At 43.2% G+C, this 22,383-nt stretch overlaps 1 protein-coding gene across 1 annotated transcript in view; it reads left to right on the forward strand.

The window, feature by feature from the left end:
* Positions 1 to 22,383, forward strand: part of LOC111963126 (tyrosine-protein kinase receptor-like) — a 68,208-nt gene that overhangs the window by 37,141 nt on the left and 8,684 nt on the right. Inside the window, exons 7-21 of the mRNA XM_023986361.1 lie at positions 3,047 to 3,196; positions 5,491 to 5,591; positions 5,926 to 6,086; positions 6,358 to 6,452; positions 9,646 to 9,744; positions 9,956 to 10,130; positions 11,118 to 11,268; positions 11,483 to 11,602; positions 11,835 to 11,991; positions 12,481 to 12,663; positions 15,846 to 15,944; positions 16,548 to 16,700; positions 16,967 to 17,080; positions 19,344 to 19,530; positions 19,699 to 19,789. Of these exons, the coding sequence (XP_023842129.1) occupies positions 3,047 to 3,196; positions 5,491 to 5,591; positions 5,926 to 6,086; positions 6,358 to 6,452; positions 9,646 to 9,744; positions 9,956 to 10,130; positions 11,118 to 11,268; positions 11,483 to 11,602; positions 11,835 to 11,991; positions 12,481 to 12,663; positions 15,846 to 15,944; positions 16,548 to 16,700; positions 16,967 to 17,080; positions 19,344 to 19,530; positions 19,699 to 19,789 (2,036 nt within the window). The remainder of the gene's footprint in view (positions 1 to 3,046; positions 3,197 to 5,490; positions 5,592 to 5,925; positions 6,087 to 6,357; positions 6,453 to 9,645; positions 9,745 to 9,955; positions 10,131 to 11,117; positions 11,269 to 11,482; positions 11,603 to 11,834; positions 11,992 to 12,480; positions 12,664 to 15,845; positions 15,945 to 16,547; positions 16,701 to 16,966; positions 17,081 to 19,343; positions 19,531 to 19,698; positions 19,790 to 22,383) is intronic.

Consider the following 22,383-nt stretch of genomic DNA (forward strand, 5'->3'; position numbering starts at 1 on the left):
GCACGTGAATTGTGGGTTCATTTTTTCGTTCGTACACGCATTAGCTAAATGTAGTTTGCAAGACAATAAAACAGCTAGCTATCAATGCTAGCTAGTAACGTTAGCATATCAAACATTAATGTTTACCCCTCTCATACGAATATAAAACTACAGTTTCAGCATATTAAAGTTACCATAGAACAAACCGCCCACTGGGCACAAACTGGTTGATTCACCATTGTTTCAACGTCATTTGTCAACGTATTGTGACGAAATACATTGGATTTGAAAAAAGTAATCAACGTAAACTGTTTTGAGGGTGAAATTTCAACCACAGGATTATGTCATCATGGTAACCAAATGTAAACAGAAGAAACCTTGCATAAAATATGTTTAATTTGTTTAATTTGTTCAACGTTATATCCACTAACAGAAGAAAAAAAACAGGCAGGGCAGCACCTCCTACTGGAGAATTGATCTATCTACATTTACCCTTTTGTCTCCCATCCAGGGTTTTAACCAAGCCCTGCTTAGCTATTTGTCACTGACTGTTACCAATGTGCTATCGTGAGAATGATTGTTGAGAGATCTCCACTTAAAAACTACTAGGTTGCTATCAAAGTCATTCCAAAGGGAAGGTTTAACAGAGCTAATTAAATGTGATCATACTTTGTCACATACAGTGGATTCGGAAAGTATTCAGACCCCTTGACTTAAAAAAAAAAAATGTTTACGTTACAGCCTTATTCTAAAATGGATTAAATAAATACAAATCCTCAGCAATCTACACACAATACCCCATAATGACAAAGCAAAAACAGGTTTTTAGATTTTTTTTGCAAATGTATTAAAAATAAAAACAGAAATACTTATTTAAATAAGTATTCAGACCCTTTGCTATGAGACTCAAAATTGAGCTCAGGTGCAGCTTGTTTCCATTGATCATCCAATCTGCAACTTGATTGGAGTCCACCTTCGGTAAATTCAATTGATTGGACATGATTTGTAAAGGCACATACCTGTCTATATAAGATCTCACAGTTGACAGTGCATGGCAGAACAAAAAACAAGCTATGAGGTGGAAAGAATTCTTGACAACCAAACACAATTCAGTATCACTTTTGAAATAAATGAAATAGCCTATTAACTTGTTAACAAATTATATGCTGGATTCACATTTCCAACTCAACCWCAAATAAAAGTTAAAGAATGGGATTAAGCCAGTGGCTCAGATGGAACTAACCAAGCAGTTAAAAGATGATATTTGGTTGTGTTCTCAACCAAACACAATTCAATACTCATTTTGTAAAATAATAAATAGCCCTAAAGTTAAGGTTATCTAACAAACTAATGTAACATTCAACTTTGAAATGAGTAACACATCTATGGCCATATTTTGAGGTTACTCTAACTATACATTTCTTCTTATGTTATTACTGTATATAAAGTGTGGATGTTCAAGATAGGTCATCGCAGGTCAGTAGAGATCTTCACAATTGCTGTTAAATTCTGTGCAGAATCTCGAACGGCATTGATCACTTGCACCATGTACTTTTAATGTAATCTCAACTGCAATCCTGGTCATTTGCATTTGTTATTAGACGAAGCGCAGCAATAACAGATTAATCTGATGTATAAATAAACAAAATATCTGACATTGTATTCCCATGAACTTTAGTGCGCTTTTAAAGGGATACTTCAGGATTTTGGCAATTAAGCCCTTTATCTACTTCCCCYGAGTCAGATGAACTGGTGGATACCATTTTTATGYCTCTGCGTGCAGTTTGAAGGAAGTCACTAACTAGCGCAATTGCAAACTATCGTTAGCGCAATGACTGAAAGTGCATGGTAGCTGTTAGCATGCTAGTAGATACCATAGACTTCCAGTCATTGCGTTAATACGCTAGATAGCATTAGCTCACGAAACTACCTCCAACTTCCTTTATACTGGATGCAAAGACATAAAAATGGTATCCATGAGTTCATCCGACTCAGGGCGAAGTAGATAAAGGGATTCATTGCCAAAATCTCAAAGTATCCCTTTAAATGGTTGAAAGCGCAGTTAGACATTTGGGTGCCAACTAAACCAAAAACCAGACATTGTTTTTCCATTGGAATTTGGTTGCGCTTTTAGATGGTTGAATGCATAGTGATAACACATTGGAAATTCAACTAACTTTTGTCTGTCTTTAAGTGGATGAATATCCAAGCATAGGGCGGCGCACAATTGGACCAGCATCGTCCGGTTTTGGCCGGGGTAGGCCGTCATTCGTCGTTCTTAACTGACTTGCCTAGTTAAATAAAGGTAAACAATATACTGTAGGTTGTAATCTTATTGATCAACTTCTCTACCAAATATTACMCAATTATCCATGTTGAAATGACGCGGTGTGCCCAGTGGGCAGGCTTCATTTGATCAATATCATGGAAGTCATTATATGAGGTAAACGCAAAATTGCGACTGAAAACTTTGATAATTCCCTGGTGAGTTGGTTAGCTTCTTGCTRCACGCTTCTTTCCTGGATGGTGGCTCGGAGGAGCCAAGAGGGGAAAAATGCTGTTGAGGTTTCCTTTCTTAAAGCTTCGTTGACAATATCAGAATGTAACTGTAAGCTGTTACTGCAATTTCAGGTGAAAACTCAATTAAAACAAGTCTCAAATATCCTGAAAATGGCCGTACATTTCAGCTGTTTCAAAAGCTCTGCCACTAGTATTTCTATTGTATGAATGTTGGGCAATTCTGTTTACACTACCCTGCTTAGACCTAATAAGACCTATTGACTAGTGTGACCCTGGGGAGACACTGTGGGATCAGCACAGTAGAATAGCCTTTCTTTTGCATACTCAAGAGCCACTACATTCTGAGAAATAAAGATAGAGGAAGTGCTCAAATTGGTGTACAAGGCGGTCTTTGAAAAGGGGAGTCTGTGGACCTAGTCACTATGTCCTATTTTATAATTTTCTAGAAGCTTTCATTTGTATAAGCTGTATCTGCATTTATAAGTTTATAGGGTACTGAATGAGTCACTGAAGCGAGTATGTTTTGGTCCACTGTGTCCCCATACAGACACTCTGCCTTATGGAGCCCACTGTTCCTTTGAGCCTGGGTCCTGTGGCTGGTCAAYGTCCAGTGAGCTGTCCTCTTGGAGGAGGGTCAGTGGGGAGGWACTAGAACACAGTAAAGACATGCTGGGGACAGCTCTGCAAAACACCCAAGGTAAATGGTGCAAAACACACCAGGTCACTCAAAGGGTASCAGTCCTAAAATTGCTGGCTAACACTTTATTTGAAGGGGGTATACATGGCACCTTTATCAGGCTAGACATAAATAGAGGTTGGGTATTGCATTGTGCTGTATAAAGTATACATTTTACTCTAGACTGGTCCTCATCCTGTAAATTGGGTATTGTTTTTTACTCAGTCACTAAACACTGGTGGACATACAGTGTACTGAAAATTCAGTTGTATAGGCATCAGTATAAGAACCTGTTGCACCCAATAGGCAATTGACCAGGAGTTGTAAATGGAGATATGATGGTATCCTACAGCTCTAGGGTTAGATGTGTCCTCTGAGAATATGTTTTCAAGTGCTGCTGAGTCTCGTCCATCAGGTCCTTGAGCTAAGAGAGGGGAAATATGAGAAGACTGCATAGGAAAAGATTATCCTTCAGGTTTCTTTCCATGTTTCTCATATTACACAGAGACTGGAAATCCATGTTTTTTATGACTCCAATGGAATTTTTATTCAGATTCAAGTTTTCAAAACATTGGGAATCTAATGGCTTAGTACAGTATTTCCCAAACTCGACCCTGGGGAACCCAAGGGGTGCACATTGTCGTTTTCTGCCCCTAGCACTACACAGATGATTCAAATAACCAACTCATCATTAAACTTTGATTATTTAAATCAGCTGTCTAGTGTTAGGGCAAAAACCAAAACGTGCACCCCTTGGGGTACCCCAAAACCGAGTTTGGCAAACACTGGCTTAGTCAGAGGAATTTCTTATGGCCTTGAAACTCAACTCTGGACCTCTGAGCCAGTTCCACTGCTTTTCCCTTCTATTCAGGGAATGATTAAACCTGGCACACCAGGTGGGTGCAATTAATTATTAGGAAGAATACAAAACCAGCAGGCTCCAGACCTYGTTGTCACGTTGGTATAAAGGATTCGGGAGACAGACCCCAGGAATGCGTAATAGTTTTTTAAATTATACTCAAATTACAGCGTGCCGTGTAAAGGCACGGGGACGAACACCAAACAAACACTATACAAAACACAGGGTTGAAACCCAAGCAAAAGATCGAGGAGTACCTCGAATAAATAACACACACGCACAATGATTAACACACGGGACGAGACCCATAATCATCTGCGCAATCCACAATGCACGAAAGCCCAAACACACAGCACAGGTACTCACACGACCAACGGACATAGTAACAATAATCAACAGGACAATGGTGAACCAAGGGCACACTTATACAATTACTAATCAGTGGGAATAGGGGACGGGTGCGTAATGAAAATACCGGAGGGATCCGTGACACTCGTAGGGTGAGTTGAATACTCCTGCCAGCAGGCTCCAGACCTCATAGGGTAAGAGTTGAATTCTCTGCCACAGGCTCCAGACCTCATAGGGGTAAGAGTTTAATTCTCCTGCCAGCAGGCTCCAGACCTCGTAGGGTAAGAGTTGAATTCTCCTGCCAGCAGGCTCCAGACCTCGTAGGGTAAGAGTTGAATTCTCCTGCCAGCAGGCTCCAGCCTCGTAGGGGTAAGAGTTGAATTCTCCTCCAGCAGGCTCCAGACCTCGTAGGGTAAGAGTTGAATACTCCTGCCAGCAGGCTCCAGACCTCGTAGGGTAAGAGTTGAATTCCTTTGCCAGCAGGCTCCAGACCTCGTAGGGTAAGAGTTGAATACTCCTGCCAGCAGGCTCCAGACCTCGTAGGGTAAGAGTTGAATAGTCCTGCCAGCAGACTCCAGACCTCGTAGGGGTAAGAGTTGAATTCTCCTGCCAGCAGGCTCCAGACCTCGTAGGGTAAGNGGTAAGAGTTGAATAGTCCTGCCAGCAGACTCCAGACCTCGTAGGGGTAAGAGTTGAATTCTCCTGCCAGCAGGCTCCAGACCTCGTAGGGTAAGTGTTGAATACTCCTGCCCTATGTTAACACTGAATATATTTGAATATCGTCCTTTGGAAAGTTTGTAGATGATTTACAATCAGTTGTAATACTTGAATACTTTATATCTAGCCCAGCATGATGTGGTGTGAGGTAAAACGTGCCATGTTTCTGCAGAATTTATTTCCTGTCACTGACTTCTGCATTTCAGTTTATAGCTCCAATTGGTTTCATTCCAAATTGACAAGCACTGCACCAAGGCAATATATATTGTTTTGCAGATGAGGACTAAAAGGCTGTTCTCTTCAGAGCTCTATCAGTCATGCCCWTTTGAGTGGTGCAAATTTAYGTCAGTGTTCACKCCCCTCAGTGTTGCGGTTATTSTCTCCCCCCCAGGGCACTTCCTGTTCCTGGCGGTGAGAGGGAACAGTTCCAGTATTAAAGCGTCTGTCCGAAGTTCCTCCTTCCCCCGACCGGTCTCTACCATAGCCTGTCAGGTGAGAAAAATAGACATATCTTTCCACCAATGGCTTCCTTGAAATCTCCCCTACTGACCTAATGCTCACTGATGACTCACGGATGAGTTCTAGACATCCTCATTAAGGAAGTTTTAGAAGCACCCTCAAAGATGCCAGAATCTCACAACCGTAGCCAAGTCTTACATTTTTTGTAATTAGTCAGGTGGTCACAGCGGGTCTATCATAACAAAGAGCAGTCCTCTAGTACCACACACATCATATTAAACATCATACAGTTAAGCCATGTTCACGTCTTCAAATAGTATGTCATGAAATTCACCGTAACGTCTGTTCTTGATGTCTCTGCCTGCAGTTGCATTTCTCCCTGTATCTCTACGGGGAGTTTAATGGCACCGTGCTGCTGTCGCTAGAGGATAACAGTACTGTTGCGTCCCCGTTGGTGTGGGAGAGGTCTGGACAGTGGAAAGACAACTGGCAGGACATCACTCTGCAGCTACCTGCCCTCCTCAATGGGTACAGTGCCATCATTTACTGCTAAATTACTGACCAGAGGTGCCAAACACACAGCGCATAAAAGCTCAAAGTGCGTTTCTTGAGTGATTGTAGTTCATTAATAAATGATGACTGTGTTAGTTAGTACAAAATATATTTTTGTTGTATACTGTATAAGAAATGCATAGACTGATATGTGAAAGAATTGAAGGTACTTTTTGGTACTTAAACTAATATGAAAATAATGCCATTCTGTGTTTCCCTCCATTCATGGTGATGTGTGTTCCCCCAGGTTCCACCTCAAGGTGAAGGCTCTGTGGGGACCAGGCTCCAATGCTGACATCGCCCTAGATGACATCGCCCTGGGGGCAGCATGCTTTGACACAGGTAGCCCTCCATGTAACACAATCTGTACACAACACAAAGGCAGCTCTCATTATAGGATACTGTATGTAGCATACTGTGTGGCTAGAGTACAGTGGGCAAACATTTGGAGGGCTCCTAGCACGTCATTGAATAATCTCTCAAACAAACAGTGATAGAGTAAAACTCCCTAAATGTCTTAAGATTACATACTGATTGAGAGGGGATTCTTTCATAAAGATATAGCTAATAAGATTCCTTAACCCATTACAGTCTAAGCCCCGTACTAAGCTATATTGAATTGTTTTATGAAAAGCTATTTGAATGTGTATTTTAAGACCCCTTGAATTATCCCAAAAATTATACAAAAATGATTTGATCAAACATTGTATTTGGCTTTACTGCTATTAGCCCATACAAACGCATTGAAAACCAGATTCACTACATGGAACAACAGTCCCAAAAAAGGAAGTTTACTCTGAAGTGTCTGAGAGATATAAGAAACATCCGGAATCATTTGTATATTTTCTTTTTTACATTCAACCCCTTATTTTTGGCACTAAACAGTCTCACAAACAGTATGGACACCTTCCTAGTATTGAGTTGCACCCCCCCCTTTTGCCCTCAGAATAGCCTCAATTCATCGGGGCACCGACTCTACAAGGTGTCGAAAGCATTCCACCTGGATGCTGTTCCATGTTGACTCCAATTCTTCCCACAGTTGTGTCAAGTTGGCTGGATGTCCTTTGGGTGGTGGACCATTCTTGATACACACGGGAAACTGTTGAGCGTGATAAACCCAGCAGCGGTGCAGTTCTTGACACAAACCGGTGCGCCTGGCACCTACTACCCTACCCCGTTCAAAGGCACTTACTGTAAATCGTGTGTCTTGCCCATTCACCCTTTGAATGGCACACATACACAATCCATGACTCAATTGTCTCAAGGCTTAAAAATCCTTCTTTAACCTGTCTCCTCCCCTTCGTCTAAACTGATTGAAGTGGATTTAACAAGTGACATCAATAAGGGATCATAGCTTTCACCTGGATTCACCTGGTCAGTCTAAGTCATGGAAAGAGTAGGTTTTCCTAATGTTTTCTAACACTTTTGTACATTCGTTTTTTCTACTGGTACCGGGGGACCTTCAGACGAGCAACCGACATGTACGTGTTCGTGAGAGTCGCACCTTTCCAAATCGTTCGTGGGGCAAATTGTTCAGACGCTACAGATGACTTTGTGAGAAGACCGATTTTCAGGATGTCTCATGGTCTGACAAACACCGCTCCAGCTCTGTCACCTTTCATCGCAGATGTGGAAGGGTGACTTCAGCGGATGTGGTGGATTGAGACGCATCCAATGCAACAAAAAAAAACGAACAGATATCTCGAGCTTAAACTGCCACATTTTGATGGGGATTTTTGATTATGCTAATTCGATTTACACAGGGGGCGCGGACATCGACTCTAGGGGGTTAAAGGCCAACTGGATGTTGGCTATAAGCTCATATTGCCAATATCACTGAAGTGTGGCATTCACCTGAGGGATGCCATGAAGTTTGTATAGGAGCACCTGAATACAGTCCAAAGCATGTGTGTCTAGTTCTAGGAAGGACATTCAGTGGAGAGCAACGCCCTATTAGAACTACTGACGCATCCCCTTGAAGTTGCAAATGAGACCGTTTATCAAATCAAATAACATTTTATTGGTCACACACACATGTTTAGCACATGTTTAGCTGTGTAGCGAAATGCTTGTGTTTCTAACACCAACAGTGCAGTAATACTAACAATTCACAACAATACACACAATACACACAAACCTAAAAGTATAAGAATGGAATTAAGGAATATATAATGAGCAATGTCTGAGTGGCATAGTCTAAAATACAGTAGAATAGAATCCAGTACACACATATGAAATGAGTAAAGCAAAAATATGTAAACATTATTAAAGTGACGAGTGCTCCATTATTAAAGTGGCCAGTGATTCCAAGTCTATGTATATAGGGCAGCAGCCTCTAAGGTGCAGGGTTACGTAACCGGGTGGAAGCCGCCTGGTGATGGCTATTTAACAGTCTGATGGCCTTGAGATAGAAGCTGTTTTTCAGTCTCTTGGTCCCAGCTTTGATGCACCTGTACTGACCTCGCCTTCTGGATGACAGCGGGGTGAACAGGCAGTGGCTCGGGTGGTTGTTGGCCTTGATTATCTTTTTGGCCTTCCTGTGACATCGGGTGCTGTAGATGTCCTGGAGGGCAGGTAGTTTGCCCCCGGTGATGCGTTGGGCAGACCGCACCACCCTCTGGAGAGCCCTGCGGCTGATAGAGCATTTCTTATGACTGGAAACAATAGAGCTGTTGAAGCACAGTCAAAGACAGAGAGGAGTCTTAACCGAAGAATGATGCACACAGATGCGATGGCTAACCACTGTTTCCAACGCAGCTGGAGTGCTCCCCAGGAGGCCCAATGATCCACACACTGCCTGATTGCTTCTGAAAGAGGGAAACCGACGTAGAATGCGTCTCCCCGGGATTCGAAATCTGCAATCCGACAATAAAATTGTACGCCAACAATGGGTTCCAGTCTCACGTTATTGTCACGCTCGAGGACACATCTTCTTCGCTCCATCGATTCTTCTCTACCATGAAACTCTTTGGTCCGAACTCTGGAGAAGCCTGCCAACATTAGTTTAATTTGATAGGAATTGACAATGCGGTTCGGTAAATGTTGGGGGAGGCGGGAGGGCTTGCAGACTCTGGTGCAAGGCAAATGGTTCTGGTGGCTGCGGGTTGTCGACGCCAGACAGGCACCAGTTGGGCGTGCTATGATCGGCACGCAGATTTATCGGCCCTATTACGTTTTACTGTAGAATTCCACAGCTAATTACAGCTCCTAAGTCATAACCTCCCTTATCTTGTCTCCTGCTAAGACTTTCACAATGTCCTCCCTCACAATTATTACTTATCTCCTTAAGCCCTTTGTCTTTCTCCATAAGTCTGTCTGTCTTTCTTATTCTATCTCCTCAATCCTGCAGCTCATGCCTTTTTATATACTCAACTGGACTGTATCCTGCCCTCACAAAAACACATCTATGCTCTAAATCCTATCTCTGTCTCCGTCTTTGAAGAAACCATTATTAATAGGAGTCGTATGAAAGAGAATGCTTTTCTGGTCCGTCTGTAGACTGTAGAGATGAATGTGTCTGTCTCCCTCCTCTCAGATCTCAACTCCCTGCTGCTCGGACACAGATTCTTCCATGAAATGGACTCCATCAGTGAACTGGATTTATTCAGCCCCCTCCCAGAGCCCTCTGCCTCAGGTACACTACCAGCTGTTCCAATGGAATATAACCAATGGCCTTTGCAACTAGATTTTTGTAGAGCTTTTCCCCTCAATTTTTCAAAATACACCATTAAAGTAATTTCCTCAGCAGCTGCTCCACTATATGTATGTCTCTCTCTTTTCCATGCAACACAGGGAGTTTGTTTGTTGACTGACATGTGACTCATGTGTCTGTCTCCTCTCCTCAGAGGTGTCCCTGATGACCTGGTGGTTCACATCCTGTGGGGCCAGTGGCCCCCGAGGTCCCACCCAGGCCCAGTGTGACAGCGCATACCGTAACACCAACGTCAGTGTCACCGTGGGCAAGGAGGGCCCGTTCAAAGGAGTGCAGACCTGGAGGGTACCAGCCACCAACAGATACATGTGGGTGCAAATTTTGCTATGTTATTCTAATCTTGTAGAAATATGAAAGCTACAGAGAACAACTGTTTTTGTAATCGGAACACTCTTGCACTAGACTAAACCCTAGGGTAAAGATGCTTGAAACAAGCATCCTGACCAATGATTGCATCTGCACATCAGTATTGACAGCTGGCAGGAAGCCGCCTTACCTGAGACGTCAGTCAACTGAATGAATACAGCTTAAATACTACCATGTATCACCTTCATGTCACGTATCCGCTAGACCTATAGAATATAGGCAAGTCTCCGGAGTGTCAAGATTGATTTCCACATCATCCAGGTTAGGAGAGGGGGGAGTCTCACATGGGATCAGACCGTGTGTGTGTGTGTGTGTGTGTGTGTGTGTGTGTGTGTGTGTGTGTGTGTGTGTGTGTGTGTGTGTGTGTGTGTGTGTGTGTGTGTGTAAGACTGAGGCAGAGTGAGAAGCGTGACTCACCAGCTGGAGGCATAGATTAGTCTGTCTGTGCTCACTGCTCACTCTCTCTTCCTAATCTGGCCCCTGCCAAGCCAAGGCTTTGAACTCATTTATTGTAGTTGCTGGTCTAGTCATGGAGCATTACAATGAGCTCCATAACACTAGATGTTAAAAGGGGTAAAGAAAGACAAGAAGTGGGTATCAGGGAGCTTCTCTGCTCTTCTTTGTTAGCATTGGTATGTTGTTGTCGGGGGGCTCAGCTGAGCTCTGATTACAGTAAAACTACAGAATATTTACCCTGATTTCATCTGATGATGCAAGCTGATGATACAAGTCAGTCAGGCAAAGCCTTGGTATTGCCAGTGTTACAGTCTGATTTGAAGTGCTGCAAAACTTCTGATGCAGTATAGAGACCAAACCAACATGGCTTTTTTGCCACTTGTAATTAATTGAGTAGCCACTGTTATAAGGTCACCCAAGCACCAAACATGGCCTTCAGTGGTCTCATCACATGTTTACTATGCCCTCCTCAGGATCTCAGCCTATGGAGCTGCAGGTGGCAAAGGAGCAAAGAACCACAACAAGCGTTCCCACGGGGTCTTCATCTCAGCCATCTTCCCTCTGGAGAAGGGAGACATCCTGTATATACTGGTGGGACATCAAGGGGAGGATGCCTGTCCAGGGGTGAGTGTTAGAGTGGAGAGTTAGGCCACCTCAGGTGACATTATGGATGGATAACCTGCTGTTCAAAATGTTTAGTTTTCTTTCAACGTTTGATTACTTCCTGGTACCTTGGGTGCCATCCAGAGAGTATTTTCCTCCTGATGGTAGGAAAATATAATTTTAGACTAGCAGCCACTCTCTCTCTGATCTGACCATATCCATTTGTTCTCTGTAGAGAAATCCTCTGACACAGAAGATCTGCCTGGGGGAATCCTCAGTGATAGAAGATGAGTTCACTGGTGATGATTGGGCAGGTGGTGGAGGAGGCGGTGGAGGAGCCACCTATATCTACAACGTAAGAGTCCCTAAAAGGAGTCCCTAATCTCAACATAACTTGATTCAACTCTTTTCCGCCTTTACCTCATCTACACAAAATGAAAGCTGGTTTGTATCACAAGAGCCCTTTAACCTAGAAGTTGTATGTCTTTGTAACGCTGGACTGGCCCCTAAGTTGCATGATGGACTATGACAGAGGGTAGAGGGGTGCTCTAAAAGCTTTTACTGTGTTTGACTGTGACCCCTGCCAGATGGACGGTGGAGTACTGGTGCCTCTACTCATAGCAGCTGGTGGTGGAGGTAAAGCCTACCTGGAGGACCCAGAGAGCAGCTTGGACCAGATTCCTCTGGAGCAGTATGAGAATGACACGGTGGCCACCAGCTCCAACGGCAAGACTGGGGCAGCAGGTTGGTAGGGTTGCCTTTACCTCACCCCCTCCATGTGGCCCTTCCCCCTGATTCTCTTCACAGAGCTAACGATCTGCTCCCTGAAAACATATGGCTTTCATTCCTCTGACTGCTAAAGCTCCTACTTGAGTGTCTTCAGGAGACAGGACAAGAGTGTGTCAGAGAAAGGGCAGGAGTACATGTGTTTGTATCAAGAAGTTGGCCCTGTGTCTGGACTGGTTATCCATTGGGTCTGCTTATAATCTTGGTTACAGCCTTTTGACTTATGCAACTGTTGAAAAGGGAGAAACGGCATACTGTATATGGCAGTACCATGTCAGTGTTCTTGGAAAAGCTTCATGGAACATTCCCAGTAAATCACCTTTGACCAGCAGGGTCTTATGGAGCAATTATCGACACATCTTATACAAACATTGATGGAAGAAGTGTTTAGAGAGTGTGATGGCTAAATGAGGGGTGTGTGTGCGTGCCTGCGTGTGTGTGTTGCAGGGGGAGGTGGAGGTTGGAAGGACTCCTCCAGCCACTTGTGGGCAGGGAAGTCTCTCCTGGAGGGGTCCGAGGGGGGTTCCTCCTGTCCCCAAGCCTTATCCAAACTGTCCTGGGCTACCTTCGGTGGGTTTGGAGGGGGGGGGGGAGCCTGCACTGCTGGAGGAGGAGGAGGCGGATACAGAGGTAATCTAACACACACTCATAATAATATTTACTGCTTTCCTATGTGCCATACTGTACTGCTAGGGGTGTTATTATTGGATTTAAGATCCTCCCTCTGTAGCCTCCAGCTCTTTTCTAGCTGTGATGAATCTGACAAATACATTTATGCTGGAGAATTTCCATTGGCCCCAAGGAAAGGGGAAGGCTGATAACATTCCCTGCTTTTCTGCCTTTATCTGGTATGATTTACTAATCATGGATTGGTGACAGAATAAACATCCCTCTCTGAATGTTGTGATATTATGAGACAGGTTGAACTCATACTGAGATCNACACACACACACACACACACACACAATAATAATATTAATATTTATGTACTGCTTTCCTATGTGTTGTACTATACTGTTATTATAGGATGAATCTGACAAGATATTTATGCTGGAGAATTTCCATTGGCCCCAAGGAAAGGGGCACGTTGATAACATTCACTGCTTTTCTGTCTTTATCTAGTATGATTTACTAGTTGTGGATTGGTGACATAACTCACAGGCCGTTCTGAATGTACTGATATTATGAGACAGTTTAAACCATACTGAGATCATTCAGACCCTGCTTCTTGTTCTGGCTGGGGAAGAAAGTTCTACTTCATTGATTGATAAGATTGGGTGTTCCATTTGGCTCCTCTGCAAAACATGATTGAGGGGAGATGGATCGTTCCATGAAAGAGTGCCTTTGATATTTTAAGTAGATGTTGTGCACCAATATTGCATGTTAAAAGCCTGTTATATTAAATGAGGTGCCATTTAATATAGACCACATAGAGAATTCAATAAATCAGATTTTTTAAATGAATAAAGACTTGTTTCACCCCTTACGGAAAAACCACATGATTTCACATGTGAAATGTCCATGTTTGGCCTGTGTGAAATCATGTAAAACGATGTGTTTTTGGAACACTTCACATTATGATATTTCACATGAAGTTTCACTTGAATTTTCACATGTGATCACATAACCTTTTTATTTTTTTACATGAGATTTCACAGGTGATGTCCTGCAAACAAAAATTAGTAGTTAGGATACACACACAAACTGTACAATGGCAAGAAAACGTATGTGAACCCTTTGGAAATATCTGGATTTCTGCATGAAATAAGTTTCACATGTGTACTTTCATGTTATCACATGTTGCTTTTACATGGTGTCACATGTTATCACATTAATTTCACATAAGATCACATGTGTTTTTTCTGTAAGGGACTATTTCAAAACAAATTCAGCGTCATTGTAAAGCCCTGTTAATTTTCTTACTTTGACAAAGTCATTTCTGAAGAATATTATTTATTAAATGTTACACTACATGATCAAAATTATATGGACACCTGCTTGTCAAACATCTCATTCCAAAATCATGGGCATTAATATGGAGTTGGTCCCCGCTTTGCTGCTATAACAGCCTCCACTCTTCTGGGAAGACTCTCCACTAGATGTTGGAACATTGCTGCGGGGACTTGCTTCCATTCAGCCAAAAGAGCATAAGTGAGGTCGGGCACTGAATTTGGGCGATTCGAGGTCTGTCTGGGGTTGAGGTCAGGGCTCTGTGCAGGCCAGGCAAGTTCTTCCACATTGATCTCGACAAACCATTCTGTATGGACCTCGCTTTGTGCACAGGGGCATTGTCGTGCTTAAACAGGAAAGGGCCTTCCCCAAACCGTTGCCACAAAGTTGGAAGCACAGAATAGTCTAGAATGTCATTGTATGCTGAAGTGTTAAGATTTCCCTTCACTGGAACTAAGGGGTCTAGCCTGAACCATGAAAAACAACCCCAGACCATTATTCCTCCTCCACCAAACTTTACAGTTGGCACTATCCATTGGGGCAGGTAGCAATCTCCTGGCATCCGCCAAACACAGATTAGTCTGTCGGACTGCCAGATGGAGAGAACGCGTTTCCACTGCTCCAGAGTCCAATGGTGGCGAGCTTTACACTACTCCAGCCTACACTTGGCATTGCGCATGGTGATCTTAGACTTGTGTGCGGCTGCTCGGCCATGGAAACCCATTTCATGAAGCTCCCAACTAACAGTTCTTGTGCTGACATTGCTTCCAGAGTCAGTTTGGAACTCGGTAGTGAGTGTTGCAACCGAGGACAGATGATTTTTACGTGCTACGCGCTTCAGCACTCGGCAATCCCGTTCTGTGAGCTTGTGTGGCCTACCACTTTGCGACTGAGCCATTGTTGCTCTTAGATGTTTCCACTTCACAATAACAGCACTTTCAGTTGACCGGGGCAGCTCTAGCAGGGCAGAGATTTGACGAACTGACTTGTTGGAAAGGTGGCATCCTATGAGAGTGTCACGTTGAAAGTCACTGAACTCTTCATTACCGGACATTCTACTGCCAATGTTTGTCTCTGGAGATTGCAAGGCTGTGTGCTCGATTTTATACACCTGTCAGCAACGGGTGTGGCTGAAATAGCTTAATCCACTAATTTGAAGGCTTGTCCACATACTTTTGCTGATGTAGTGTATGTCATTCTCATTGAAAGCAAGTCTAAAAAGCGGTAGATCTGTTCTATATGCGCTATTTCTATGTTTTTGTGTCTTTTACTTTGATGTTTTGTACACCAGTTTCAAACAGCTGAAAATACCACATTTTTGATTTTGGAAAATATATTTCACAGTTTAGATGGTAAAATGATTCTCGACACTATACTTGCTTGTTTTGTCACATAAACTGAAATTAGGCCAACTATTGGATATTGCATTTAATACCCCCTGTCACAAGGGGCTTTATGGCTGATTTGATAATTAACTTGTTATGGTCAACCCTGTTACTTTATTTGGTACTTAATAGACATTTACTATCGTAATTTTTTTTATTTAACCTCTTCAGATGGGAAAACTTTTTTATGAAGTTGAACATGTGTTCTTTATGAAAACATTTTTAAACTAAATTACACTTTTCAAAAGGCACCGAATTGGTTGAACGATCAAGATATGAACAGATTGATTGAGAGACATTTGATTTCTTTCAGCATCGTTAATATATCATACATACTCTCCCTCTACCCAGGCCTTTTTTGTTCAAAAGGAAGATTGCCACTTATAATGTTAGCAGATGTTGTGCAGGCAATAATAAGCCATTATTATTAGCTCAAACATGCACTTATCTTTAATATCGTGTTTAATCTAAATCAAGGTGGCGATGCCGCGCTGACTGATGACATCACAGCGGGCGGTCAGGATGGCATCTCCTTTGTTCATCCCATGGGGGAGATATTTCTCCAGCCGCTGGCAGGTAAGGCTTTCTCCTACTACATCAGTGTCACTGGGAGCCAGGAGAGCGCAAGGAAAGAGCCCTGGCCGTAACACAGAGGTCTGTGTGTCTCTATCACTTGACTCTGATTCAGTGGGAGAAGTAGGGAAGGGCGCCTCAATCCTCAGACACCGGTGACCTAATTGATAGCCTCACGGATCCTGTTGATCCTGGCGCCATGCTGTCTTCTCTTTAGCCGCTGAAAAACAGGCAGCCAATCAATTCTTTACGGCACGACAATGTCATTTGTGGCCAAAGCATGCCGCCAATGCTGCCCAGAATACAAAGCAGTCCTCTTTGTAGTGAAAGACATGACAAAAACACAACTAGAACAGATCAATTGATCCATGGTCATGCAGTATCGACTTTACAGTGAAAACATGATTAGGTTTAGTTGACCATAGCTAAGAATTTAACTCCAGTATTTGACGATGTTATGAAGAAGAGATACAAAGAACTCAGATTGTAAAACGTCTTCTCTTTTTAGTCATACATATGGCTAAGTTGACCGGTGCTCGTGCTACAGTATTGTTCTTGTGAGATTCATGTGGTGATGTAATGTCCTCTGTCATCCTCTCCACTCAGCCATGGAGAGCCATGGAGAATGTGAGATCAAGGTGCAGCTCAACTGCAGTCACTGCCAGACCCAGAGCTGCAAACGAGACGAGGACACCCGACTCATCCTCTGCCTCTGTCACAACGAGGAGGTGCTGGCCAGTGACAATGTCACCTGCACAGGTAACTTCTGTACAGTCATGGAAATACCCTAATTTACTGGATGTGTTTTGGGATCATGAATGCAACATTTAAAAAATGAGTCCTTGAGAATTTCTGCCAATCTGTTTGTCATTAAATGGCACTCATGAAATAAAATACATGGAGGAATGGAATGGAAGGTTGTTAACGACCCCACTAGTAGTCCCATTGTCTTTGAAACATTCTTATAATCTTAGTGGTTCTCCATCTTCCCCTGCTAACCCTGACCTCTGACCCCCCCCCCCCAGCAGCCCCTCAGGGCCTCACCCCAAAAGGCCAGCTGTCCCTGTCCCTCATCCTGGCCGTGGTGGCATCTATCGTGGTGACGGGCATCGTCCTGACCTGCGCCAGCCTCACCATCAGTAAGAGACTCTTCCAGTTCTGTGTCGACTCTGTGCCCTCCACCTTTCACCGCCTGTGAGCTGTGAGCTTCTCTCCATGCCAACGATACTGTATTTAACTTTCAGAATGAAAGCATCCTGAAAAGGCAGGACGCTTAGCATTTTAAACCAAGCTGTGGTTTAATGTGTTCTCTTTGAGGGAAATGTGACATTGGATGAGAGTGAATGGCAGAAGTCCATGATTCAACACAATAGTTAAAAACCAGCAAGATACTTAATTGTAGAGAAAGGCAGAGCTTGAATATAAAATAACTCAGAGACTTGACAGAAAGAGTACAAAAGGTGGCCTTTTAGGAATTTTGGCTTATCATTTTCCACAGTGACAATAATGGGTTTGTCTTGCAAGCCCTTGGGCATTACATTTTTTTCAGATTTCAAGCCTGGTGGAGACTAGACATATTTTAACTGTGATACACATCATTTTGGAGGGGCTTAAGGGATTACAGTGAGACTAACCACCGTTCACTCTTGCACTATTTCAGACCACAAAATCTAAGACATTTATGTTGGAGTGAAGGGGTTAGCTAAGTATTCAGTTGGTTGTGTGGCACATTGGGATTGATGGTCCTAATTGTGTGCAATAACATATACTGTATATCTATTCATGCTTCAAAGGGCGCATTGGACATATCTCCAGTAACAATTCTTACCCTCTACTGTATTCTTGTTTTATAATCACATTCAAGGTGATACATGGTTTAACCGCTTAATGCTAATGATTGCACAATTACCCTGCTAAAAGGAATGATTAGGGAATTAGGAAAATTACTGATATGAACCTTTAAATTGTACCTTTTATTATTCTGCTTTGAGGATTGAAAGAGAGAATAATAATCAATTCTCCTAATATTAGTGTCTAACTTTGTCTTGCCAATAGGCAATGATCAATATCATATTGAATGCTGCTACTGCGTTATGTGTGTACTTAATGTGTGCTCGTGCAAACATTTTTTTAACCAATTGTCTTATTAGTTTTTTGGCTAGAAATGTAGGACAGTGAGGGATTATTTGATGTTTCTGTTTGCACTGCCCCCTTTTTGACGTCCGTGTGCTGCAGTAAGAGCGGAGGTAAGTTCTGTCAGTGGAAGACTTATTTTCCAGCCAGTGCCGATTAAAGGAGTGTCTTACCATGGAGTGTCTTACCAAGGCAGAATGTCAACTTAAGCTTTAAAAGCACTGTGGTGGTGACTCATCATTATGCATATGCCCTGTCAGGATCCAAGCATGACTGCTTTACTGCGAAATGATCTTCTCTCATCCCCTATACTTCTCTCATATAGTGTACGTCTCTCAACTGTGGAGGAGTTAATACTACCAATAACAATATAGTGTCGGGATATTAACGATTTACTATGTGATTACTTTTGTCCGTGAAGGCAACAAACCATCCCTCTATGTCAGTATGAGAAACAGATATTTAGAGTTTGACTTGTGCTCTAACTGTAACACACTGTGCCATGACTGAAGTGTAACTGTACTTTTTTCCAATGCTAAATAAATAAAACCCGTAATTAACACAAAGTTTCACCGTGAAGTGAAAGTCCCTTTGGGTATGACCACAGAATGTTCCCATAAGCCTCAGAGGAAGTGATATCAATTCAAAAAACAATCTGTACAGTGTCAGTAAATAGTTTCCCTATATCCTAAACACACAACATGCATAACACACAACATACAACACATACACACTCAACCCAACACAAAATCCTTAGCCCTGGGCCAGATGGTTATGCAGCCCCACAGTGGCCCATGAAGAGGGCCCTTCCAGGTGGAGACAGACCTCAGACACTTAACAGTGTCTCTTCACCTGAGCTCTCCCCCATGTAGGTTGGTAGTCTGTCCACGGGCCCCCCACTCCTCCCCCGAGTGTCGCGTCTGTCTGCACCTGCAGCTCGACATCACAGCAGAGGGCACCTCTCACCTCCACGCATCGCCCCCCAGGGCCCCCACCCAGCCCTCCAGGCAGACTACCAACCTGCATCGAGGCCGCGGGCCGCCTCCACGGAGGGTGAGTCCTCGGTCCTCAACTCACAGACTGTTAGCTAGTCACTGATTGGACCAGGCCCAGAGGCCAGAGGTTAGAGGACAGACAGACATTAGGGTAGTGTGTCTGATGCAGCGCTAGTGGGATGTTGTCTCTGATAGTTACAGTATAGCAACAGTTTGAAGCCGAGGGCTGTATCACAGTAACCAACCCTGTCTTCCTGGTCTCTCTCCCCTACAGTATACTACCGTAAGAAGAACCAGCTGCATGCGGTCAGGCTGCGTCTCCAGAGTCCAGAGTACAAGCTGAGTAAGATCCGGTCATCCACCATCATGACAGACTACAACCCAAACTACTGCTTTGCTGGCAAGGCTGCTTCACTGAGCGAGCTGAAGGAAGTACCACGCAAGAACATCACCCTCCTCAGGTAGTCCACACACACAGTGAGGCTGACTTAGCAGAGACCTATAAGCTATTAAGTGCATTACATGATCATTTATTTGTAGGAGTGTGCTATGTTCAAGTCACTTCAGGTTTTGACTGGACTCTGGAATTAAGCTCTTTGTCATCTGTCTGACTTGGTGTGTGTTTGCAGGGCGTTGGGCCATGGAGCATTTGGGGAGGTGTATGAGGGCCAGGTTCTAGGGATGAATGGCGAGAACACAGCCATGCAAGTGGCCATAAAGGTCAGTTCCTCTTCCTCCATCTCCATTACTCGTCTATGACTTGAAGCACATAGCAGTTGAAATGAAGTAATTGCTTTTGGCAGTGCATATTACTGTCTAAAAAGCAGGAGTAGAGAGAAGATGGTTAAAAATATTGGTAACCTTTTAACCAAAATATATATTCCTCTATGGTAGTTCTCCTTGACATTTTCTTCATTATATGTACTGCTGGTCTGTTGCATTGAGAACTGTCTGGATGTCGACAATAACAAGGTCCCCTTTTTGCCTCTGTGTTGTAAGCAACAGTGACGTGCAGACCTGTAATCGAACAAAGGAGATTGTGCTTGTGACCTTTAAATAGACTTCAACACTGATCTAACTGTCATTCTATTAGTCTCTCTATTTCGCTGTGACACAACATGTCTGTATGTATTGCTTCTGCTTGGAAAAATGCATGATGCAAGTCAAACAATGCGTGATTACATGATCATTTAAGAGTAGGGTTAAAATCAGTGGAGGCTACTGAAGGGGAGGACGGCTCATAATGATGGCTGGAACAGAGCAAATGCAATGGCATCAAACACATGGAAGCCATGGAAGCCATATGTTAGATGTATTTGATAACGTTACACTGATTCCGCTCCAGCCATTACCACAATCCCGCCCTCTTCAATTAGGGGAAATGTAACATAATTGCATCACACATACCATAGACGTTGACATTGACATTAATTAATTAATTCAGCTACATATATTAATGAATTCATTGATTTTCCTAGAAAACCTGGTGTGAAAATCAATCAATCAATCAGCAGATGTCACAAAGTGCTTATAATTTACATAAACCTAGCCTAAAAGCCCAAACAGCAAGCAATGCATATGTAGAAGCACAGTGGCTAGGAAAAACTCCCTAGAAAGGGAGGAACCTAGGAAAAAACCTAGAGAGGATCCAGGCTCTGAGGGGTGGCCAGTCCTCATCTGGCTGTGCCGGTGGAGATTATAAGAGTACAGTTGTCGCCAAATGTTTTGAGAATGACACAAATATTAATTTCCACAAAGTTTGCTGCTTCAGTGTCTTTAGAGATTTTCGTCAGATGTTACTATGGAATACTGAAGTATAATTACAAGCATTTCATACGTGTCAAAGGCTTTTATTGACAATTACATGAAGATGATGCAAAGAGTCAATATTTGCAGTGTTGACCCTTCTTTTTCAAGACCTCTGCAATCCGCCCTGGTATGCTGTCAATTAACTTCTGGGCCACATCCTGACTGATGGCAGCCCATTCTGCTTGGAGTTTCTGGGGAGGTCTGGGGAGTTTCCTGGCAAAATATCGATGTTTTGTTCCCCAAGCCACTTAGTTATCACTTTTGCCTTATGGCAAGGTGCTCCATCATGCTCATGCTGGAAAAGGCATTGTTCGTCACCAAACTGTTCCTGGATGGTTGGGAGAAGTTGCTCTCGGAGGATGTGTACCATTCTTTATTCATGGCTGTGTTCTTAGGCAAAATTGTGAGTGAGCCCACTCCCTTGGCTGAGAACCAACCCCACACATGAATGGTCTCAGGATGCTTTACTGTTGGCATGACACAGGACTGATGGTAGCCCTCACCTTGTCTTCTCCAGACAAGCTTTTTTCCGGATGCCCCAAACAATCGGAAAGGGGATTTATCAGAGAAAATGACTTTACCCCAGTCCTCAGCAGTCCAATCCCTGTACCTTTTGCAGAATATCATGCAGAATACTGGTGGTGCCCCGATTCCGCAGCTGAATCAACTCTAGGAGACGGTCCTGGAACTTGCTGGACTTTCTTGGGCACCCTGAAGCCTTCTTCACAACAATAGAACCGCTCTCCTTGAAGTTCTTGATGATCTGATAAATGGTTGATTTAGGTGCAATCTTACTGGCAGCAATATCCTTGCCTGTGAAGCCCTTTTTGTGCAAGCAATGATGATGGCACGTGTTTCCTTGCAGGTAACCATGGTTGAGAGAGGAAGAACAATGATTCCAAGCACCACCCTCCTTTTGAAGCTTCCAGTCTGTTATTCGAACTCAATCAGCATGACAGAGTGATCTCCAACCTTGTTCTCGTCAACACTCACACCTGCGTTAACGAGAGAATCACTGACATGATGTAAGCTGGTCCTTTTGTGGCAGGGCTGAAATTTAGTGGAAATGTTTTTGGGGCGATTCAGTTCATTTGCATGGCAAAGAGGGATTTTGCAATTAATTGCAATTCATCTGATCACTCTTCATAACATTCTGGAGTATATGCAAATTGCCATCATACAAACTTAGGCAGCAGACTTTGTGAAAATTAATATTTGTGTCATTCTGGGGTGGCAGGATAGCCAAGTGGTTAGAGCGTTGGACTAGCAACCGAAAGGTTGCAAGTTTGAATCCCTGAGCTGGCAAGGTACAAATCTGTCTTTCTGCCCCTGAACAGGCAGTTAACTGTTCCTAGGCCGTCATTAAAAATAAGAATTTGTTCTTAACTGACTTGCCTAGTTAAATAAAATTCTCAAAACTTTTGGCCACGACTCTACAGTTGAAGTCGGAAGTTTACATCAGAGTCATTAAAACTCGTTTTTCAACCACTCCACAATTTTTTGTT

Source organism: Salvelinus sp. IW2-2015, linkage group LG4q.2, assembly GCF_002910315.2.
Source record: "Salvelinus sp. IW2-2015 linkage group LG4q.2, ASM291031v2, whole genome shotgun sequence".
In the NCBI taxonomy this organism is placed as follows: domain Eukaryota; kingdom Metazoa; phylum Chordata; class Actinopteri; order Salmoniformes; family Salmonidae; genus Salvelinus; species Salvelinus sp. IW2-2015.